The 20,334-nt window shown below is 39.4% G+C and overlaps 2 protein-coding genes across 2 annotated transcripts in view; one reads left to right on the forward strand and one right to left on the reverse strand.

Moving 5' to 3' along the window:
* The window catches only part of LOC103279778 (uncharacterized), a 33,021-nt gene extending 17,580 nt beyond the window's left edge, over positions 1 to 15,441 (forward strand). Inside the window, exons 3-14 of the mRNA XM_062957218.1 lie at positions 604 to 834; positions 1,673 to 1,762; positions 3,076 to 3,144; positions 3,418 to 3,645; positions 5,265 to 5,354; positions 6,607 to 6,675; positions 7,779 to 8,003; positions 8,784 to 8,843; positions 9,389 to 9,475; positions 10,642 to 11,214; positions 11,728 to 11,810; positions 12,201 to 15,441. Coding sequence (XP_062813288.1) covers positions 604 to 834; positions 1,673 to 1,762; positions 3,076 to 3,144; positions 3,418 to 3,645; positions 5,265 to 5,354; positions 6,607 to 6,675; positions 7,779 to 8,003; positions 8,784 to 8,843; positions 9,389 to 9,475; positions 10,642 to 11,214; positions 11,728 to 11,810; positions 12,201 to 13,955 — 3,560 coding nt within the window. The 3' untranslated portion in view covers positions 13,956 to 15,441. The remainder of the gene's footprint in view (positions 1 to 603; positions 835 to 1,672; positions 1,763 to 3,075; positions 3,145 to 3,417; positions 3,646 to 5,264; positions 5,355 to 6,606; positions 6,676 to 7,778; positions 8,004 to 8,783; positions 8,844 to 9,388; positions 9,476 to 10,641; positions 11,215 to 11,727; positions 11,811 to 12,200) is intronic.
* A 575-nt stretch (positions 15,442 to 16,016) lies between these two features.
* On the reverse strand, positions 16,017 to 19,792 carry LOC100563551 (vomeronasal type-2 receptor 26-like). The gene is made up of 2 exons (XM_016995801.2): positions 19,579 to 19,792; positions 16,017 to 17,361 (listed from the first exon to the last, which is right to left on the reverse strand). The coding sequence occupies exons 1-2, from the start codon at positions 19,688 to 19,690 to the stop codon at positions 16,460 to 16,462; spliced, it is 1,014 nt and encodes a 337-aa protein (XP_016851290.1). The 5' UTR covers positions 19,691 to 19,792; the 3' UTR covers positions 16,017 to 16,459.
* Between the last annotated feature and the right edge of the window lie 542 nt (positions 19,793 to 20,334).

Raw genomic sequence — 20,334 nt, forward strand, 5'->3', positions numbered from 1 at the left:
AAAACTGAAACTCACAGGATTCCATAACAAAGAGTTGTGACAGTTAAAATGGTGTCAAACTGCATTGATTTGAGAGTAAAAATGCATCCCAAAAAGGAACTTTTGGATATTGTGTGTGGATTAATTGATGAGAGAGAGATATCAGCAAGGGCTCCAGCAAGGATCCACTACTGTGCCACTCTGCACTTTAATTTGTTACTTCAGATAGGAAGTTTTATCCGCAGGTTCTACTGCATTTTAGGAAATATTATAATTTTATAATTCTTACAATGTTATGTGCCTTGTTATTTTTATATTGATGTCACTGTGTATATACTTATGTATTGTTGTTTATATGTGGCACTTGGAGAACTTCTGTGAGTCACCCCCAGTCCCTTCAGGGAAATGGAGGCGGGCTATAAATAAAAATATATTGATTGTTATTACTATATAGAATGTCTGCAGACACTCCAGTTGGGATCTAAGTTAGGGAAGAATTCATTCATTATTGGCTAAGCTCCTGGGGGTGCCCATGTCCATATGACAAACAATAATAACAAGTGGAATATTGAGTTGAGATCCACGTTTGTAGGCATTTTGATTTATGACTTGTTCTTTTTGTAGCTCTTGCAGACATCTTGGATTGGCTCATCAGCCTCCTAATGGAGTACAAATCGGGACTGAGAATTAGCTACATCAAGAAATTCATGCTATCCAAGCATGCAGTGAACATGGAAAAGTTCAGCATTGCCCAAGGCTACAAGAACATCATGGAATTCTTGGAACATGAACTGCCAAAGCTAATAGTCAGATATCGAGAGAAACCCCGTGAATATGTTGTACAGATTCCTGAAGGTACAAATAATACTGGATTATGTGGAGGGGAGGAATTAGTGCAGTGTCGCGATTAGAGTTTTGGACGAGGACTCCAGGAGTTCAGGGTTTGAATCCCCATTCAGCCATAGAAAAGTCTAGGTCAGTGGTTCTCAACCTGTGGGTCCCCAGTTGTTTTGGCCTTCAGCTCCCAAAAATCCTAACAGCAGGTAAACTGGCTGGGATTTCTGGGAGTTGTAGGCCAAAACACCTGGGGACCCACCGGTTGAGATCCACTGATCTAGCTGATCTCCCTCTGAGGTTCCAAGGAAGAGAATGGCAGACTTCTGGATAAGTCTTGCCAAGAAACCCTATGATAGGTTCACCACAATTCAGAATCAACCTGAACGACAACATTTGTGGAGGGGAGGGGTTGGTTACAGTTTTCAAAGAGCATTTAGATTATAAATTTAAAAAGTTGTTAATAAACAATGCCATATGGATAGTTTCAACTCAGGGATGCTATGAAAACTGGATCATCTTTGTAATCTAAGCCTACCAAGCCTTGCCAAAAGTTTTATTGTTGACACACCTTGAGAAAATGGTTTGTTCCTTATGACCAGGACACAAAGTGTTGTTGCAAATCTCCACTAAATCGCAGAGAGCTTGAGTCAACATTTTATCAATTGCTACAGAATCAGTCAAATTCATGGATTGGCCACTTTAATATTTCTGTTAACTATCTTCATAATGTTTATGAAGAGTGAAAATATTTTATTAAGGAGTCAACAGATACTATGAATCAAATAAGGTTTCATTGTGTTCTGTGGAAGCAGGCAGGTCTGTTTCACATTATGTAACTGTTTGTAATTTTTGTCAGATCTCCTTGACTCAGATCTGTCTCTGGACTCAGATTTCTCTACATCGAGCTCACAATCTTCAACCCAGGATCTAACAAGAACAAACTCTGGTAAGATTGTCTTGGATTCTGGGTCACATAGTAACTACCATATGTCCTGCAGTTGACCCATTCAGGACATGATATTTCTGGGAGGGCTTGAGGTTTTAAATCTCACAGTGAGGTCAGAGTTACATTGGATATCTCTTTTGACGTAAGGCATTAGAAGTAAGCAGTTTTAGAACTGATCATCAGTGTCCAAACTGAATCAGAACTAAACTTCCAGAATGCCCTGGCTGGGACTGCCACTGATCGTGCTGGCAGAAGGTTCTGGGAATGGTAGTCCAAACACTAATCATAAGTGTTTTTCAAGGCTTTTATGGCCGGAATCACTGGGTTGCTGTGAGTTTTTCGGGCTGACAGGCATCCTCGGAGATGTGAGGTCTGTTGGAAACTAGGAAAATGGGATTTATGTATCTGTAAAGAGCCCAGGTTGAAAGAAAGAACTCTTGTCTGTTTGAGGCATGTGAAAATGTTGCAGTTGATCACCTTGATTAGCATTTAATGGCCTTGAAGCTTCAAAGCCTGGCTGTGTCTTGCCTGAGGTAATACTTTGTTGGGAGGTGTTAGTTGGCCCTGATCATTTCATGTTGGGAATTCTCCTGGAGTGTCCGGAGTTCCCCTGTTTTCAGAATAATTTGAACACAGCATATTATTAGAGAACACAGAATTGCTGGACCACTCTTAACAACCATCATGTCAGACTACACAGAGAAACCACTGAAATCCACAAGCATTTAGTCAATTTCAACAGAAAGGAGGAAACCATGAAAATGAACAAAATCTGGCTACCAGTATGTTTTAAAAACCTCTAAAATCAGAACAGTAAATAAAGAACAACACTCTGAAAACTGGAATTCCAGACATGAAACAATCAGGGCCAGCTAACACCTCCCAACAAAGGATTCCCTCAGGCAAGAAGTAGCCAGGCTTTGAATCTACAAGGCCATTAAATGCTAATCAGGGTGTTTAATTGCAACATTCACACTTGCCTCAAACAGAGAAGAGTTCTTTCTCCCAACTTGGACTTCCCACAGATATATTAACCCCACTTGCCTAGTTTCCAACAGACTTATACACCTCTGAGGATGCCTGCCATAGATGTGGGTGAAATGTAAGGAGAGAATGCTTCTGAACATGGCCATACAGTCCAGAAAACTCACAGCAACCCACTAATCATAAGCCTCACTTCTTGTGCATTCTATGTACCTCTGTGACTGCTTCCCCATTTCCAGTTACGTTCAAATACAACTTGTTCAGTCTGAGTTCTAAAAATAAGGTTAGTTACAACTTATATAGGATTCTTTTTTCTTTCTTTCTTACAGCTAGCTCTTTGTATTGCACCTGCAAAATTGACCCAAACCATGTGAAGCAACCTACAAAATATGTCCCAGGTGAAACTGTGTGATGCTCTGAGTTGTGCTGTTGTGGTTTGTGTATGTGATGGAGCAGGAGTTATTAGTGTTTTTTTTTTCAGATAAAACTTTAACATGAGACTATAAGCATGTTTTGAATTTTGCATTATTATTGAAGGTGTATCCATCATTGGTTTCATTATATATAGCCAAGCTTTTTTACCCACCCACTTCCCTCATAATTTTGAGTGTACTTTTTTCTTGATGGATACTATAGATGTGAGTCTTGAAGTTCAGTGCTTTTTCTTACAGATCTGCCGGCTGCTTCAAAGCTAATTCGGGATGTGCTCAAGAGATTCCCTCGTGGTATGAAAGTACGTTTGCTAAAAAGAGTCCTCAGAAAGAGACGCAGATTTCACTTGGAGGCATTCTGCACACAGCACGGATACCAAGATGTGTTGTCCTGCTTGAAGGATATCCCTGAGCTGCTTCTCCTAAATACAAATAGGCCTCAGAATTGTGTCGTCCGCCTTCAGCCATGTAGGGCAAATACTGTCATATTGTTACTGTGTCCCCCATTCCCTTTCCCAAGCTTTGTTGTGACCATGGTCAAGGCTGTATAGACTTTATCTTCCTGGTTAGCAGAGAAGCACGAATAACTTCAGTGATATTTTGCCATCAGTAGGTGGGATTTTGGCACTTGATGTGGTAATCCACAATCCCATATGGGTGGTTTTTCTTACAGTATTTCCTTTCTTTACCCTTAACTCAGAGGTAGCATGCAAACTGTATATACTTATAATCTGTCTACCAAAACTTGTCAGAGGTGTTGTTATTGAAATAATTTGTTTCTTATGATTAGGATACATAGTGTTGCTCTGCAAATATCAAGTAGTTTCCTGAGATTGTGAGTGACCATCTTATTGATTGCTACGCAGCAAATGGAAAGCCACAGTATTATTTTGCGAGGATTGGCCACCTTAATATTGGCACTCCCCCTCTATAGCACTCTCTCTTAAGTACTCTATTGAATATATATGTTATGCAGACATTTTCCAGCTTCTAGCTTTTATGTTTTCTGTGTTGTTTTGAAATACATCTTTTTTTCATTGTTTCAGCTGTTTCATAATGTATTGTCGAAAGCTTTCATAGCTGGAATCATTGTGTTACTGTTCGTTTTTCAGGCTGTATGGCCATGTTCGAGCATCATTCTCTCCTAATGTTTTGCCTGCATCTGTGGCTGGCATCTTCAGAAGTCTGTTGGAAGTGAGGCAAGTGGAGTGTATATATCTCTATGGAATGTCCAGGGTGCGAGAAATAACCTTTGTCTGTTTAAAGCAAGTGTGAATGTTGCAGTTAGCAAGCATGATTAGCATTGAGTAGCTGTGAACGTCCAAGTCAGTAAAAGAGGGTATCTGCATAGCGCTAGTCTGAACTTTGTTGTCTGAAGGCATCCTCTGCTTGGAAGGTGTTAACTGACACTTGATTGTTTGCTGTCTGGAGTTCCCCTGTTTTAGAGTGGTGTTCTTTATTTACTGTCTTGATTCTGATGTTTTTTTTAAAAAATACTTGTAACTATGAAAACGAACAAAATCTGGTTACCAGAATTAAAAATACCAGAATCAAGACAGTAAATAAAGAACATCGCTCAGAAACAAAGGAACTCCAGACAGCAAACAATCAAGTGCTAGTTAGCATCTCCTAAACAAAGGATGCCTCCAGGCAGCAACAGTCAGGCTAGCTCCATGCAAATACCCTCAGTCATTGACTTTGCAGCTGCAAGACTACTCAGTGCTAATCAAGCTTGCTAATTGCGACATTCACACTTTCTTCAAACAGACAAGGGTTCTTCCTTCCACCCTGGATATTCCACAGATATATATAAACTCTATTTTTCTCACTTCCAACAGACTTCTGAAGATGCTGGCCACAGATGCAGGTGACTATAGAGCCCGAAAAACTCACAGCAACCCACTGTTTCATAATGATTATGATGTAAGCCACTGAAGAGATTTCATTAAGGAGTCAATGAAATCTATGATTCTATGATTCAACAGATTATATAAAGCCAGTTATAAGGCCTCCTGAAAAACATTTCAGTGTGCCCTGTGTAAGCAGTAAGTTGTGTTTCATACAAAGTAATTTCATATTTTTATTAGGTCACTTTGGCTCTGATCTGTCTTTGGACTCGGATTTCTCTGGATGCAGCTCTCATTCTGAACCCCATGGTCTAACAAGAATGAATTCTGGTAAGATTGCCTTTGATGTTCTGAGTCACATAGTAACTATGTCCTTCAGTTGACCCATTCAGTGCATGCTACATCTCGGAGGTTTTGAGGTATTACATCACATGATGCATGCAAAGTTACACTGGGTTGCTTTTCCCAAGTAGTCAATGAGAATTGTGATTGAACTTTTGAGAGAATATTGGCTCCAATCTGCCTTTCTTCTCCTCCTACAAAGTTTCTACCAGAAGACGTATCAAGAGAAGGGTACCAGATGAAGTTTCTGCCAGTGGTTTGCTTTAAACCAGTGGTTCCCAACCTCTGGGCCTCTAGGTGTTTTGGACCTCAACTCCCAAGAAATCCCAGCCAGTTTACCAGCTGTTAAGAACTGTAGGAGCTGAAGTCCAAAATACCAAAGGTTAGCTACTACTGCTTTAGACTGTGCAAGCTTCAGTAGAATAAATAAAGGCCACTTCATTATCTGTCAAATAACACCGATTACTCTTAAATGCTATTAGAGGAAATAATGCAGAAAGGCACAATGCACTAGCCCATAATTTGTTGTGTATGTGATGAGAACTACCAGCTCCTATGGTCAAGGCTTTTTCTGCCACATATGGAGCAGGAGGCTCAAATCAAGATAGGTGACATGGATGCAAATAGATTCCTCTGGTATCGATGGGGTTCTTGTTCAGTGGAGAATGAGCTATCTCTTTCAGTGGGGTCTAACAATAAAGAAGAATGATGACATGTCCTGCAGTTACAATGGGAGATGAACTATGGCTGATATTTTCTGAGAACTAATATCTTGTTTGCTACAACATAAAATCTCTCCACTGATGGAGAGTGAACATACCTATCATAGCTTTGGGGATGCCAAGCCACTTTCCTCTATAAGTACATCTTCCAAGACTCACCACAGCAATGGTCAGAAGAGCATCAAAATTTTTTATGACTTGCCACCTTTCTTCAGAAGGAAGAAAGAGCTTTGATGGAAAAGGGGAATTTGAGTTCCCCCTTATGTTTTGGGCTTCTGGAAGAGATTGTCCAAAAGAGTAATCTAATCATAAGCCACATGTCCTATGTAGCTCTGAATAAGAGTGTACATTTCACTCATTATGTTCAGATCCTTTCATTCTCCACTAGAAAATTCTCGCTAATTCTCACACATTTATGTCTGCTTCTCCATTTCTAGTTAGATTCAAGTGTAATTGAATTATTTTGAAAATAAGACTGGTGGCTGGTTTTTGCAGGAATCCTCTTTTATTTCTTACAGCTGTCTCTCTACCTTCTACCAGTGTGAGTGTGCTGAACCATGTGAAGGAACCTACAAACCAGGCCCTAGGTATAGCAGTGTGATGTTCTCATTTATGCTGTTACGGTTTGTGAACTGGATGGGAATTGTTAGTTGTGTTTAATATTTGTTTTAGAAAACTCCCAGTATGAGACTATAGCCATGCTTCAAATTTTGCAGTATTTTTGTCAAACCTGTATTGCCTGAAGTGCATCTATCAAATAAGAATCTAAATGTATTGATACATTGTGTCTGTACTCTGATAGTCATTCGACAATAAGTCTTGCGTTCATCTATTTACATAGATGCTTACATCTCATCCAAACGTACCCTCTTGGGTATTTACAAATATTTAATTGTAGTTTATATTATCATTGATTTTAAGTATTAATTTCAAAAATATAATGTATTTATATTTAATTATATATATTATAACGGTGTTCCATGCAGTCATGCCGGCCACATAACCTTGGAGGTGTCTACAAACAACCTCTAAACTCTTTGGCTTAGAAATGGAAATGAGCACCAACCTCTAGAGTTGGACACAACTAGACTTAATGTCAGGGGAAAACCTTTACTTTAACCTAATTATATATTTATAGTATAATTTTATAATTCAATGCATCCCTTGTGTATTGCAACAGATGTACTACCAGTAAATGTGTCTGTCTGGCAGACGATCTTAACTGGGGCTCATTTTGGGCATAGGGCTTATTTTTGGGGAAATTGCATCAAATACCAGCTGCCCAAAACTCAATGGTAAATTGCCTCATTTAGCCACTCAGCCAAATGTCATACAAACTCCCAACATTTTAACCTCACGTTCCTTGTCCAACAGACCACTTATTGTATAGTCTACTATACATTCCTAAACCTTTAATTGGAGTTATGGAACCTAACATTTTTTTAAATTTTATGTAACCTCATAATATACTATAAGCATTTAAATCATTGCAATTACACAATGTTTTTAAAAATGAAATTGCATGAAGTGGTATCTATCATATTAAAGATTTTAAAATATGAGGTTCTTCACTTTTGTTACCTATGAACTGAACTATTGTGGCCATATCTGGGTTGGTTTGGTGCACAGGATTATCTTTGATTGCGTTTCTGAAATTTACATCTATGTGTTTTCTCCCCCGCTCTGGTAGCATTACCAGAAGTTTTGTCTTTAGTCAATAACCTGCTCACCAAGTACAAAGACGGTCTGAGAATTAAGAAAATTCAAGATTTCCTGATGGCTACAAACAGCATTGACCTTGAGAAATTCAGTATCATGCAAGGCTACAAAGGCTCAGTGGAATTTTTGCAGCGTCAAATGCCTTATTTATCCTACAAGAAACGAAACCAAGGACTCCACAGTATTGTTAAACTGGGTAATGTTCAGATTGTCAACTGCTGGGTTCAGTTGTGTTGATAGACAGGCTATAAAAGAGAATGAATTTCAGTTTAGATTTTAAATGTCTACCAGAGATAAAACCAATCAAGACACATCAGCCAGTGTCTTCCAGCTTTTTTCTTGCTAGAACTGAAGGTGTCATTATAACCTGCTCTGGGTCCCCCTGGGGGAGAAGAGTGGTATATAAATAAAATAAACTAAATAAATAAACAAACCCAAGATCTTTGTTTTAAAAGGCAATTATGTTTTGCTCCATCACCCTGCTACTACTGTAATTCCTGTCTGTCTAAAACACAAGTTCAGAATTGGCATAAGGGAGAGCCTGGTTTTGTTTTTGTTCTTTGTTGTGAATTGTGGCTTATTTTGGAGCAACATGCCAGAAAGCCCAGTTGACAACAAGCTGAAGAAAAGAAATCTGGTTGTCCATGAAAAGAATGGTTGGACTATATGGTTAAATATGAATCTCTTCCAATTCTAATTCACCCTGGCTCATTTCTATTCACAAATACTGTTTATTTCATTTACATAGGGTTTTATATATTTGATATACAGTTGGCTTTCCACATCCATGGGTTTTACATGGATATATGGATCCTAGACACAACCCTATTGGATATTATCAAGGGTCTGCAGTGTTTTTAACTGGTTTGCAATGGGCAAAATTCTATTTGGATGACGTTACATGTGAGTGAACCAAACTTGAAATGATTACTCAAGTTTCAGAATCAATAATGACTTTTCTTTTGGTCTAACTCAGGTATAAAGGCAAAAAAGAAGCAGTCTCAAAAACATCCTCAAACTGGAACAACCAAAAAGAGTAAGTTAGAAATGACTGGTACAATAGAGTTTGTTCTATCATGATTTTTGAATCCCTTCTAATGTTGGTGGAATTTCCATCTAAGTCTTAGGACAGCATTCTGTTTGGTAACTACTCTCATCCATTTCTTTATTCTTCCTGCAACATCTGTCTTCAGTTTCTTTCCTCACAGTCTCACTTCATAGATTTTTCTGGGTCAGTCCAATTTTTCTCTACAGCATGCATGGACAATATAGGCTCTGCCCCTCCATGCTGTTAGATTACATTTTCCATAATCCTCCATCATTGACCGAGCTAAAACCACTTAGAGTTGGAGACCACCCGCATTTGGAAGACAATGTGTTCCCCACTCTCGTTCTATGCTTATCCTTGACTGTATTGACTGATTCTCTCTCCATGTTTACCCTGTCAACCTTCCTCAGTTTCCATCAGGTTTGTTTAGCATCCTTATAAATGCACAGATATTTCCACTGTTGACTGTTTTGTATAATTAGATCTGCCAAATGTTGGTCCCAGCTAATTGGACTTTTTCTGTTTCTTGTTAGATCCTTCTGTTGCTTCTGTTCCCCCTTTGGTGAATGCCCCTGAGCCACAGTCAGCAAAACCACTGGAGCCAGTTCATTCAGAATCAGGTAAATACCCTTCTTGTTGTTAGACAACAAAGTAAAGTGATAGATAAGACAAATGACACCTTTTGCGTTGGTTTGTAAAGATTCACTAGTTAACATAGCTGGTAAATCAGCCAGGGGCTATTCTTGCTAGCAAGGGGGCATTGTGGTTACTATTAATTCTTATGAAAATCTTCAAAAAAGATCATGCAGATGCAAAGTTGTCATGTTCTAAGTCAGGACAGGAGAACCCTTGGCTGTTCAGACCTATCAGCTCCAACTGGGAGTTGCTCTTCACAGTTTCTGATCAGATTCATTCTTAGACCTGTCTACAGATCCCTCATTATTATTGTTACACTGATCAAAACTGATGTAGATGAGGGTGGTCTGATACCATAACCAGGGAAGCCACATCCTCAAGATGTTATTCAGATAGTTTTATTGTACAAGCCAAGGCACAAAATGCACAGAATACTACCCTCAGAGCTAACAGGAAACAAAAGACACCAAACAAAGGCTATCAAAGGCCAAACAGTTCCAGCCCAGCTTACCTGTATGAACTTATCTCCCCCTATGAACCTCCTCGGAGATTATGATCGCCTGGGGAGGCCCTGCTATTGGTCCTGCCTGTTTCACAAGAGTGACTGGCAGGCATAATAGACAGGGCCTTCTCAGTGGTGGTCCCTCAGCTGTGGAACTCCCTCTCTAACAAGATTAGATCAGCCCCCTCCCTCCTAGCCTTCAAAAGGAAAGTAAAAACCTGGCTCTGGGATCAGGCTTTTGGAAAATAGTGCAGTGCAGTAATATATTTGGAATATGTGTAATGACTACGGAATGGCCTTAGATTATCATTTCTGGGTGGCATGATTTTAGCCCACGAGAACCTTAAGATGGGGAAAGTGTCTGAAATAAGCTCTGCCTATATGATTTCACCAATTTTTCCTTGTGTTCTTAATTTATCTAATATATTGTGTTCTGTGTTGTGAATTTGCATTTGCTAGATATCTAGACTGTAATAGAGAATCATCTATTTATGTGGCAAAAACAATCTCGTAGATTGGATTGCTTCATTTTTTTTCACTGTCTCTTAACTTGGGGAATTTGGTCAGAAGATGGACTGCTATCACATTTTCCAATACGTAAATGTCTCAAGCAGCTGACTTTGCAGTAATGGTGTGCACTTTCCCTAGGCTTTGGAAGTGTCTCTAAGTCTTCCGTTACACCCAATGATTTTTCTGCAAGCAAATCTCAGTCCCAGAGCCTGCCTTTACAAGCTCCTTCCATACCACAGGAAGTCAAGAACATGATCCATTCCAGCATGCGTATCCCACTTCCATCCTTTCATGAGGTCCATAGTACTTCACCAGCCAAGCCTAACAATTCCAGCCAGTCTATTTCCAACAGTCCACCCCAGAAGCCAAATGTATGCCAGTTTGGTGGATCACCACCCATGGAAGAAGTCCTTTGTCAGTTGGATAGGCAACTGTCTAGCAAATCCAAAATGACTGAAGACGAACCTTCAAAGGACCAGGATGATTTGAAGCAGCAAGTAGCCCACATCCTGGCCTTGCATCCAGAAGGCATGTCACTTTTCCAGTTTCGTGCAGCCTATAGTGCCACCTATCAGCAGCACTTCCCAATGGACAACGCTGCTTCTGTCAAACAACGTTTGCAGGAAATGCCAGATGTTGTTTGTATGAAAAGCTATGGAGTCCAAACAAGGCTGCTATCTGTATCTTGTGCAATGCCATCTTTAAAATCTGGTAGGTAAGGTGGTATATAGTCTTTTGTTCTGTGTATATCTCGGATTGTTTTTCTACTTTTCAAAAGAACCAACATATTCCTCATGAACAGGGAAAAGTAAAACCAGTAGAGAACCTAAAGCAAGGAAAACTTCTATTCTCCTCACCTAATTTTTATCTTACTAGTTACATCTATATTTCAGTAAGAAAACCAATAGCCATGTGATCCACATTTTTTAAAGGACATAGTTAGATAATATACTCAATGTTACAGAAGTAGTGTCAATGTGACATAACCCGAGTGTGAGAGGTACTACTCAGTGAGGTGATCCATTGGAGACTTAGTCTGTGAACGCTTATTCTACCAACTTCTCTCAATTGGTTTCCAAGGTGCTACAAGATCCCTTTCTATATTGATAACTAACACTGCTATGTCTTTGAATTCTGTACAGCTTCTTTCAGTGTTGTACTTCTTCTAGTATCAAAAACATTTCCAGTTCTCTGTTGTCTGAGCCTAATTTTCTGACTTTGCAGGTCAGCCTGTCTCTGCCACAATGGAAAAAACTTCAGTTGTCCCTGGTCTCTCACAGCCCAGAACAGTGTCACTGACTCAAGAGGTAACTCTTCTCAAGCTTTCTCCCCCTCCCTTAGGCTCCTGTGGCATCCCCTATCCCATTTAACTCCCAGCTTCAGACCATTCCCAAGAAGCCAAAAAACAAGAATGATGGTGTTCTCCTCAAAGTACAGCCACCAAGAACACACACACACACACACAACACCCTGCAAATCTTTTGCAGGAGCACAAGAGAACTAGAGTTAAATGGGTGGATCTTTCGGGTCAACTTGATTAATCTAAAATTAAGGAAGTGACTCATTTCTGGCAGTGCTCTGCTTAAAGCTGACCCTATGATAGCTTCCAAATCTTGCCTTAAGCCTATGCTTCCCAAGGCGTCTGTGCTTCGCATACTTCAGTTCTCGTTCTCTCTCTCTCTCTCTCTTTTCTCTAGAGTTTTGAAGAACTTGGAGGAGATGACAGCAAGGAGGATTACCCAGTCCTTGATTCTTTGCTCCACCAAGTAGTTAAACCAAGAGCTCATGTGCAAGAGAATGTGAAGAAGAAGCCCAAGTCAATGGGAGCTCTTGTCATTCCTCAGCCCCCTGTAGTTTGTCATACATATGCTCAAGTCACAGCTTCGCATAAACCTTTGAAACCAAATAGTCTTCATATGAAGCCCACACATCTGAATAGCCCTTATATTTCTGCCAGTAGTGCCTCAGTGCCTTCATATCCAAATGATCCTTGTATTTCTGCCAGTAGTGCCTCAGTGTCTTCGCATCCAAATGATCCTTTTATTTCTGCCAGTAGTGCCTCGGTGCCTTCACATCCAAATGATCCTTGTATTTCTGCCAACAGTGCCTCGGTGCCTTCACATCCAAATGATCCTTGTATTTCTGCCAACAGTGCCTCAGTGCCTTCACATCCAAATGATTCTCGTATTTCTGCCAACAGTGCCAACAGTGCCTCAGTGCCTTCACATCCAAATGATCCTTATATTTCTGCCAGTAGTACCTCAGTGCCTTCATATCCAAATGATCCTTGGATTTCTGCCAACAGTGCTTCGGTGCCTTCCACCTCTCATCCTGCCTCTTACAATTCTGGAACATGGGCGCAGCCGGTGAGCTATCCATTTGTGCCGTTGGTTTCCCAGATGCCAGAGATTTTCCCTGTCATGCCTGCCTATATCAAAGTTTCTAGATATCCTTCTGGGATCCAGTTTAAGAACCCTACAGTTCAGAGCTCTCCTTTTGCTCAGCCACCCCATGTGCTCCCAATTAGATATGATCCAACAATGCATCTGACCCAAAGCATAGAACAATGGAGCAACATTCGTACTCTCCCACAAGTGGATGCCTATTCTCCAGTGAAGACATCATCCAACATTCTGCAGCTTGCCCAAAGCCCTACATCCTCAACAAGGAGATATCCCATATCTCCATCTTCTAGAAACATCTCCCAGACTGTCCAGCATTTAGAATCTTCTAAACATACCCAGCAGGTTGGTCTGCAGCATGGTTCAGTTGTGGTAACAATGAATAAAAGCTTTGTAGTAACATCTCTGGACACACAGCCTAAGCCTCCAGCATCTGCTTATCAGAGACAATATGTTGATTGGAATCCTCTGGCATCTACTACAAACACAGCACAGTTCATTTCACTTGGTGCTTGCTCCACTAGTCAGCCCTTTCAGCCCTTGGAAATTTCCTCTAATAGCAAAAAGAATCCTAATGCTCTGCTTTTTGAACCTCCAGTTTTCGTGGATCAGCCACAACCTGTTAGTGCAAGTGCCACCATAACCACCTCATCGTATTCACCACCTTCACTTGTAGATGCTAATGTAAGCCCATATTCCAACCACTTAACTCCCTCCAGTAATTGCAATGATTCTGCTAGTCAACCTTTAAAGCCTTGGGCTTCCATTCAACAACAACATACTAGCCTGGATGTCTCTGTAATCAATTCCAGCAGAAAACAAGCAGGTTCATTGCCTTGCCCTCAAGACCTCACTATCAGACCATCCCGCCAACTCTCCATAACACCTTTAAGTGTTTGTACAGATAATGAGCCTCCTATCCAAGCTAAGCCTGTGGTTTCTTTTTCTAAACATGCTGACGATCATCATGTTTCTTTGCCAATAAACCAGACATCTTATTCTCCCCCAAATAGCCCTCTAAAAAAACTGGATAGTTGTGTTATCTTGTAATAACAAACATTGAGGAGGTAGGCATTTTCTGGGATGATGCTGGTAGCAGTGATGGATGAGTGCATTCAGAATTCTAAGATGGTTCCATCCCATCCAACGGCACTGTTGGCTTCTGTAACTTCTAATTGTTATATCACATTTATTATTCTAATTTTTTTTACTAACTACAGATACATTTGTATGTGGTGCAAAATAAATTATAACAAATGACTGGTCTTTTATCGCTTTGCTTTCAATTTTTCTTTCTGTTACATCTTTCTCCATTTTATGAAAATTATTTGGTGGTCAAGCACATTCTTGTTTCATATTTCCTTCACCTGATTTCCATCCATTGGTGGAAACTGAAGTAGCCCAAGACTTCAGGGCAGTCGGGATAGTGGGACTGGGTCTGATTTGGGCCAAGACATTATCCAGATGGACATTGCTGCCACCACCTTTTCTTTGCACTTCTCATGCCCATGTCCCTGCCATCCTTGTTGGTCATGTGAATGTTCCATTCTAACATCAACAGTGGTGCCTTTGATGTCCAGGAGCTTTCATGAAATTCTATGACAGCTAGGAGCAGTGCTGGAAGTAACATAGAGGAGGTGACAGCCCAGCAATTCTCTGGTTGATCCCCTAAGGGCAGATTAGGCAAATCTATCCAATATTGATGTGCCTTTAGAGGACAAATTAGTTAGGAATCAAGAAAAAAAATCCATTCTGCCTTGAAAAACAATAGGGAGATGGCAGGAATCATCTGGATCTACCCAAGTGCAGTGATGGCCAGTACTATCTGAAGCATGTTCAACTTCAGTATTAACAGTATGGCAGGACCAGGCACAAGTTGAAAATAATGAATCTTTAAGGATGTGTGCAATCTGCCCTTTTAATTCGGGGTGTTATTCTTATTTGCTTCATGGTTTTAGATAGTCATAATGTCAGGGAATCACCTTTTAAGTTTGTGCCTTGAGAGTGAAGATGATGGCCAGGGTTCCTCCAGCTGTTTCCGAAGCCAGATTACTATCAGAATCTTTGTCTGTGTATCTAGATAGATGATCCTTTTTGTAAACAAAATAAGCTCAGGATGTTTGTTCATTTAATTATACCGTGTTTTAAGTATGCCTCTGAATTTTGCATATACTTAGTTCCTGTTCATTCTTACAGATAATACACTACGATGTGTAGTTTGTTTCCACCCATTTTAGCCTAAATTAATATGCTCAAAATGTGAACTGAGAAATTACTTGTCTTTCAGTTTTGTTTGGATTCACATTAAAGGTGTGCAACAGAATATGGAAACAGATTTAGGAATTTCCTTATAAATAAAAACAAGACATTGCAAAAAGAAGTAAACTGTATGCAAGAATTCATTATTTCCTTGCTATGTCCTTGTCAACTAATGTAGTCTTTCTAAAGCAAATTTTGTTCTGAAATTGTGCACTGATTTGATTATATTGTATTATTAAATATGTCAGTTGCAATGGCTCTGACTTTGTGACTTCCATATTTGGTATCCAGCTCTGTCATTATACATATATGTAGTGTTCTTTTTCCTGTTGAATTATGCCAGCAATGTCTGAATTTTAGCTACTAGCCTTCCCCCAATTGAATGCAATGTGCATTTTGCAATATAAACATTCTCCATTCAATATTCTCAATCTCTACATTGTAATTGTGACACTACAGTATTTTACTAAATACTTAGCTGACACCTATGCTGTGCTAAGTAGCTACCGCTAGTCTAGACCATGTCACAGAAAAATTGTTGACTGTCCTTTAAACATCCAAGGAAAATTAATCGAGGCAATAAAACAAAATGTTCACATGTCAATATTTTAATACTTTATTCTCATTTTCTACAACTTATACAAATTCATGCTCTGTCAAAACAAAAAGCTTTCCCACATTTAGGTCTAGAAGCAAAAGTGAAATATGTAGACTTTTGTCCTCTTAGTCCCAGTCGGAGGAAATGAATAAGTGAATGGTGAGTCAATCAACAGATAGACAGATTATTATTATTATTATTATTATTATTATTATTATTATTATTATTATTTCTTACCCGCCTCTCCTCATGGCCCGAGGCGGGTTATAATATTGCTAAAACACATAATCAAAGCACAATCGTTTAAAAACACTCTGCAGAATAACATATTAAAAACACATTTTCAAAAAATACATATTAAAATTCACAAAACTAAAGTTAGACATAGAATGGAAGTCTAAAAGTCCTCATTAAAACTATCTCAGAAGGCCTGTCAGAAGAGATAGGTCTTCATTTGTATCTTAAATTCTGACAGCTGACCTAACTGTTGGAGTTCTATTGGCAGGTCGTTCCCATTAACTTAATGGTCTACAACTGGCAGGATTAGAAGTAGGCTTTTAGGCAATAGAGAGTAAAAGTCCAAACATTTAGGTATAAAGTTCAAACCACTGGCTGTAATTTCTTTTGCTGATCTTTCAAAATAAAGGAAAAGTTCAGGGCAGGAAAAAGTGATCACCTTCACATCTTATCTTTAAAATTAATGTCTCTTCTCGGTCAGCAATTTCTTTGAATTCATGTCAGCTCTTATAATAATAATATAACATTTGGGGAAAAAGATGAGAGCCAAGAGACCAGTATTGGAGGCCAAGATGGCAAAAACCTCCACAGCAACTATGTATTTCCCCATGGTGCTCATGTAACTTGGAATAAAAAGGATCCAAACACTGCAAAAAACCAGCATGCTGAAGGTGATCAGCTTGGATTCATTGAAAGTGTCAGGCAATTTTCTGGCTAAAAAAGCCACAGTGAAGCTAATGATGGCTAGGAGCCCCATGTAGCCTAGAAAGCAATAAAACATGATGAGAGACCCTTCATTGCAATGAATGACAATTTTCCCCGATTCTGAGTGCATGTCTGCATTTGGGAACGGAGGAGAGGTTGAGAGCCATGCTGCACAGATACACACTTGAATGAGGGAGCAGGAAATCACAATAGTAGTGGCCACTTTTTGCCCTAGCCATTTCCTCACCCTATTGCCTGGTTGTGTGGCTAGGAAAGCCAGGACCACAATGATGGTTTTTGCCAACACACAAGAAACCGCAACTGTGAAAATGATGCCAAATGTCATTTGCTGAAGAAGGCAAGTGACCTTGCCTGGCTTGCCTATGAAGAGGATGGCGGAAAGGTAGCAGAGGAGGATGGAGATGAGCAGAACGCAGGTGAGGCTCCTGTTGTTGGCTTTGACTATGGGAGTATTCCAACTCTTCAGAAAGGTTTGTACCACTAAGCATGTAATCACACTAAGGAAAATACTCAGGAAGACCAAGATAATTCCTAAGGGCTCTTGAAAAGATAGGAAAACTATAACCTTTGGGATACATTGATGTCTATTTTTGTTTGAATATTGATCTTCAGGGCATTTGACACATTCATTTGCATCTGAAACATATCAAGCACTAACATTATTTCTGATCATTCATATTCTGATCATAGCTTTATGACAAAAAGCAAAAGAGGTTTAAAATGACTAGTATTTCATGTATGCATAAACACAATTTTTAGCATTTGAGTGCCCCTATTACCTTCCTTATGACCCTATTAGTTCAAATTTGGATGGGAACAATTGTGGGTAATTTTGTCAGGTCCAAGAAAACTTTTTGCTCTTCAAACTTCAGTAATCCATGCAGACTCCATGATGTCTCTTTCTAAGTATTTGAAATAGATTTGTTAATAGAATGTGACTAATTTGTCTTGGAACACCACTTTTAAAACTGAGTGGAGAGGCATGCTGATTTCACACTAAAAAATCTTGTTTTGCAGAACACAAGGTTCCCTCCCCTTTTCATAAATGGCATCTGTGAAGCCCACTTCACAAAGGTTCTTTCACCCAGGGAGGAAAATCTTTTCTTTTATATCCCTCCGCTGCCACCAATAAAACTGTGAAGCCCACTTCACAAAGGTTCTCTCAGACAGGGGGGGAAATCTTTTCCTTTATATCCCTCCGCTATCGCCGATTTAAATCTGGGACGCACCCCTGTTCTGAAGGGGCAAAGATGTAAAAGATGTAAAAATCCTCCTCTTAATCCAAAGTCAAAAGCAGGAGGCCCCTTTTCTGTGGAGAGGGCGAGGAAAGACACCACAAAAGTTGGATCTTCAAACTGCAAAAGAACTATTTATTGCGTGGCCATAGCAATGTGACAAATACATGCATACATGCAATCAAAGGATTTGTCTGAATTTCCAAAATGGTTGCAAGGGTTTTATCACCTCCACAGAAATTAGTAAGCATATCCTTATTGGTTTACAAAGATCATTTACCCCGTTTGTCTAATGGCTTAAGCATCTTAATTAAAGTCTGCAGGGATCTTCTTGGACTCTTTAAATTTTATTCAGTGCTTTGGAGAAACAGCCTTCATACAGAACGAAACAGTAACTGAGTTTATTTATTGATATCTTGAAACAAAAGCGTGGTGGTTACATTTGTACATTGCTTTCTTTGTCTAATAACATTATTTCATTACAGTTTTCCTTCATACAAATCTTTATACACAGAAAGATTTGCTTATTCACTATGTAGGAGCAGACTCTCAACTATTTTCAACTTACTATACGGTCTATTTCTTCAAATACTTTTTATTAGCATACTCCCTGACCTATATTCACTGACAACTTAACTATCATGACCTAACAGTTCGCATCTCCCCGTCCTAACTGACTTTTTCTCTTCCTAACTGACTTTAGAATGTTCAGTTTTTTTCTTCCAACTGTCATCCTGGGCTACCTTCTCTTTTAAATCCTGGCACCCGCTCATTTACATATGACCAATCATGTCGCCTTTATGCAAATTGGCTCCTTTCCTGCTGCTACCTTCTAAGAATCACAAAATGGCTGTTCACACACCAGCCCTGCAAGGCAGGCCATGTTTCAACATTAACAAACATACTTGAAATTTACACTATAATTAAACATGTCGCTATAGCATCTAATTAACTATGCTAAATAATGACTAAGATCACTATGAATGCATTGCAAATAGAACAAACTCACTGTGACCCCATCTACAGTGTGATATAATGTAGTTTGGAACTGTATATATGGTTAGTATAAACTCATATAATGCAGTTTAAGTATGTCTTCTACTTTTCAGAATATGATCAGGCGTAATGTGGGCTGGGCAACCATCAACTCTTTTCCAACACTAGCTGATCTTTGGCAGATGTTTAATGGGAGGGAATAACAGTGATTTCTCTTACTGGTTAGGGCAGAAAAAGTGATCCTTTGGCCTGCTGGCATAACCTAGTTAGCAGCCCTATTTTATCTAGGCTTCAGGAGCCTTGGGCATTTCCATCCTGCTTCTCAAAGCCTTGCAGCTAGTGAGATTTACATATTTTGCAGCTATTCCGGAAAATTACACAGAGAAATAAATACAAATGAATTTGGTGAGGTCTCTTTTACATATGGCATTGCCTCTTGTACCAACTTTGCCATCTTTCAATGGATTAAGATTTTGCCTCCATAATCCATGGTTTCATCACTTCTAAACTGGACCACAATAATGCATTCCACTTAGTTATTCCACTTCAATATCAAAACACATACACACATGCAAATGCAATGACAATTTGAATGAAGTCTTTTGTTGGCACAGACACGTACCTGTCTGGTTAGAAATCATGTCTTTTGGGCATTGGATGCAATCATAGCAACAGAATGGTTTCCCCTCCTGAACTGCCTTGCTGTATCCACGCTCGCAACTCTTGATACACATGGAATGAGGTGGTAGCTATTTTTAAAGAAAATATATAGCATTCACATTTTGATTCCAATCAGGAAAGTTATATATGTGAAAGCTATAAATGTACACCAAACATCTACTAGAAAATAAAATGCTTGGAGAGATATCACTGATAGTAGAGTCCTCTATAGGTTTATCTAAACCTTACTGAATTAAATAACACTGAATCTCAAGAACATTAAATTATTGATCCTGCAGCCTGAGTTTCATTACTCCATGCTTTGATCTATGAATATAAGTGACCCATGTTTGTTGTACAAATGAGGAGGATATTAGATCGTAATCCCAGTTTATTGCATCTCTAGCCCTGAAAACACCCAGGAAGGAAGAGAAAGGTTGATTCTCACATTACCACTTTCTTCTTTCTTAACTCTCCATCTGGATCTACACTGCCATATAATCCAGTTCCTGAATCCAGATTATCTGCTTTGAATTGGATTGTATCAGTCTACATTGCTATATAATCGAGTTTAAGCAGATAATCTGCTGGAAATTGGTTTATATGGCAGTGTAGATGGGATCTCCATCTCTTTCTTGCCTCATTGTCAGTATGAGGGCAACACAACCTTAGGAAAGAGCTCATTGCATGAATAAGAAAACCTAGAGCTTTCCCAAAG

Source organism: Anolis carolinensis, chromosome 6 (assembly GCF_035594765.1).
Source record: "Anolis carolinensis isolate JA03-04 chromosome 6, rAnoCar3.1.pri, whole genome shotgun sequence".
Lineage (NCBI taxonomy): Eukaryota > Metazoa > Chordata > Lepidosauria > Squamata > Dactyloidae > Anolis > Anolis carolinensis.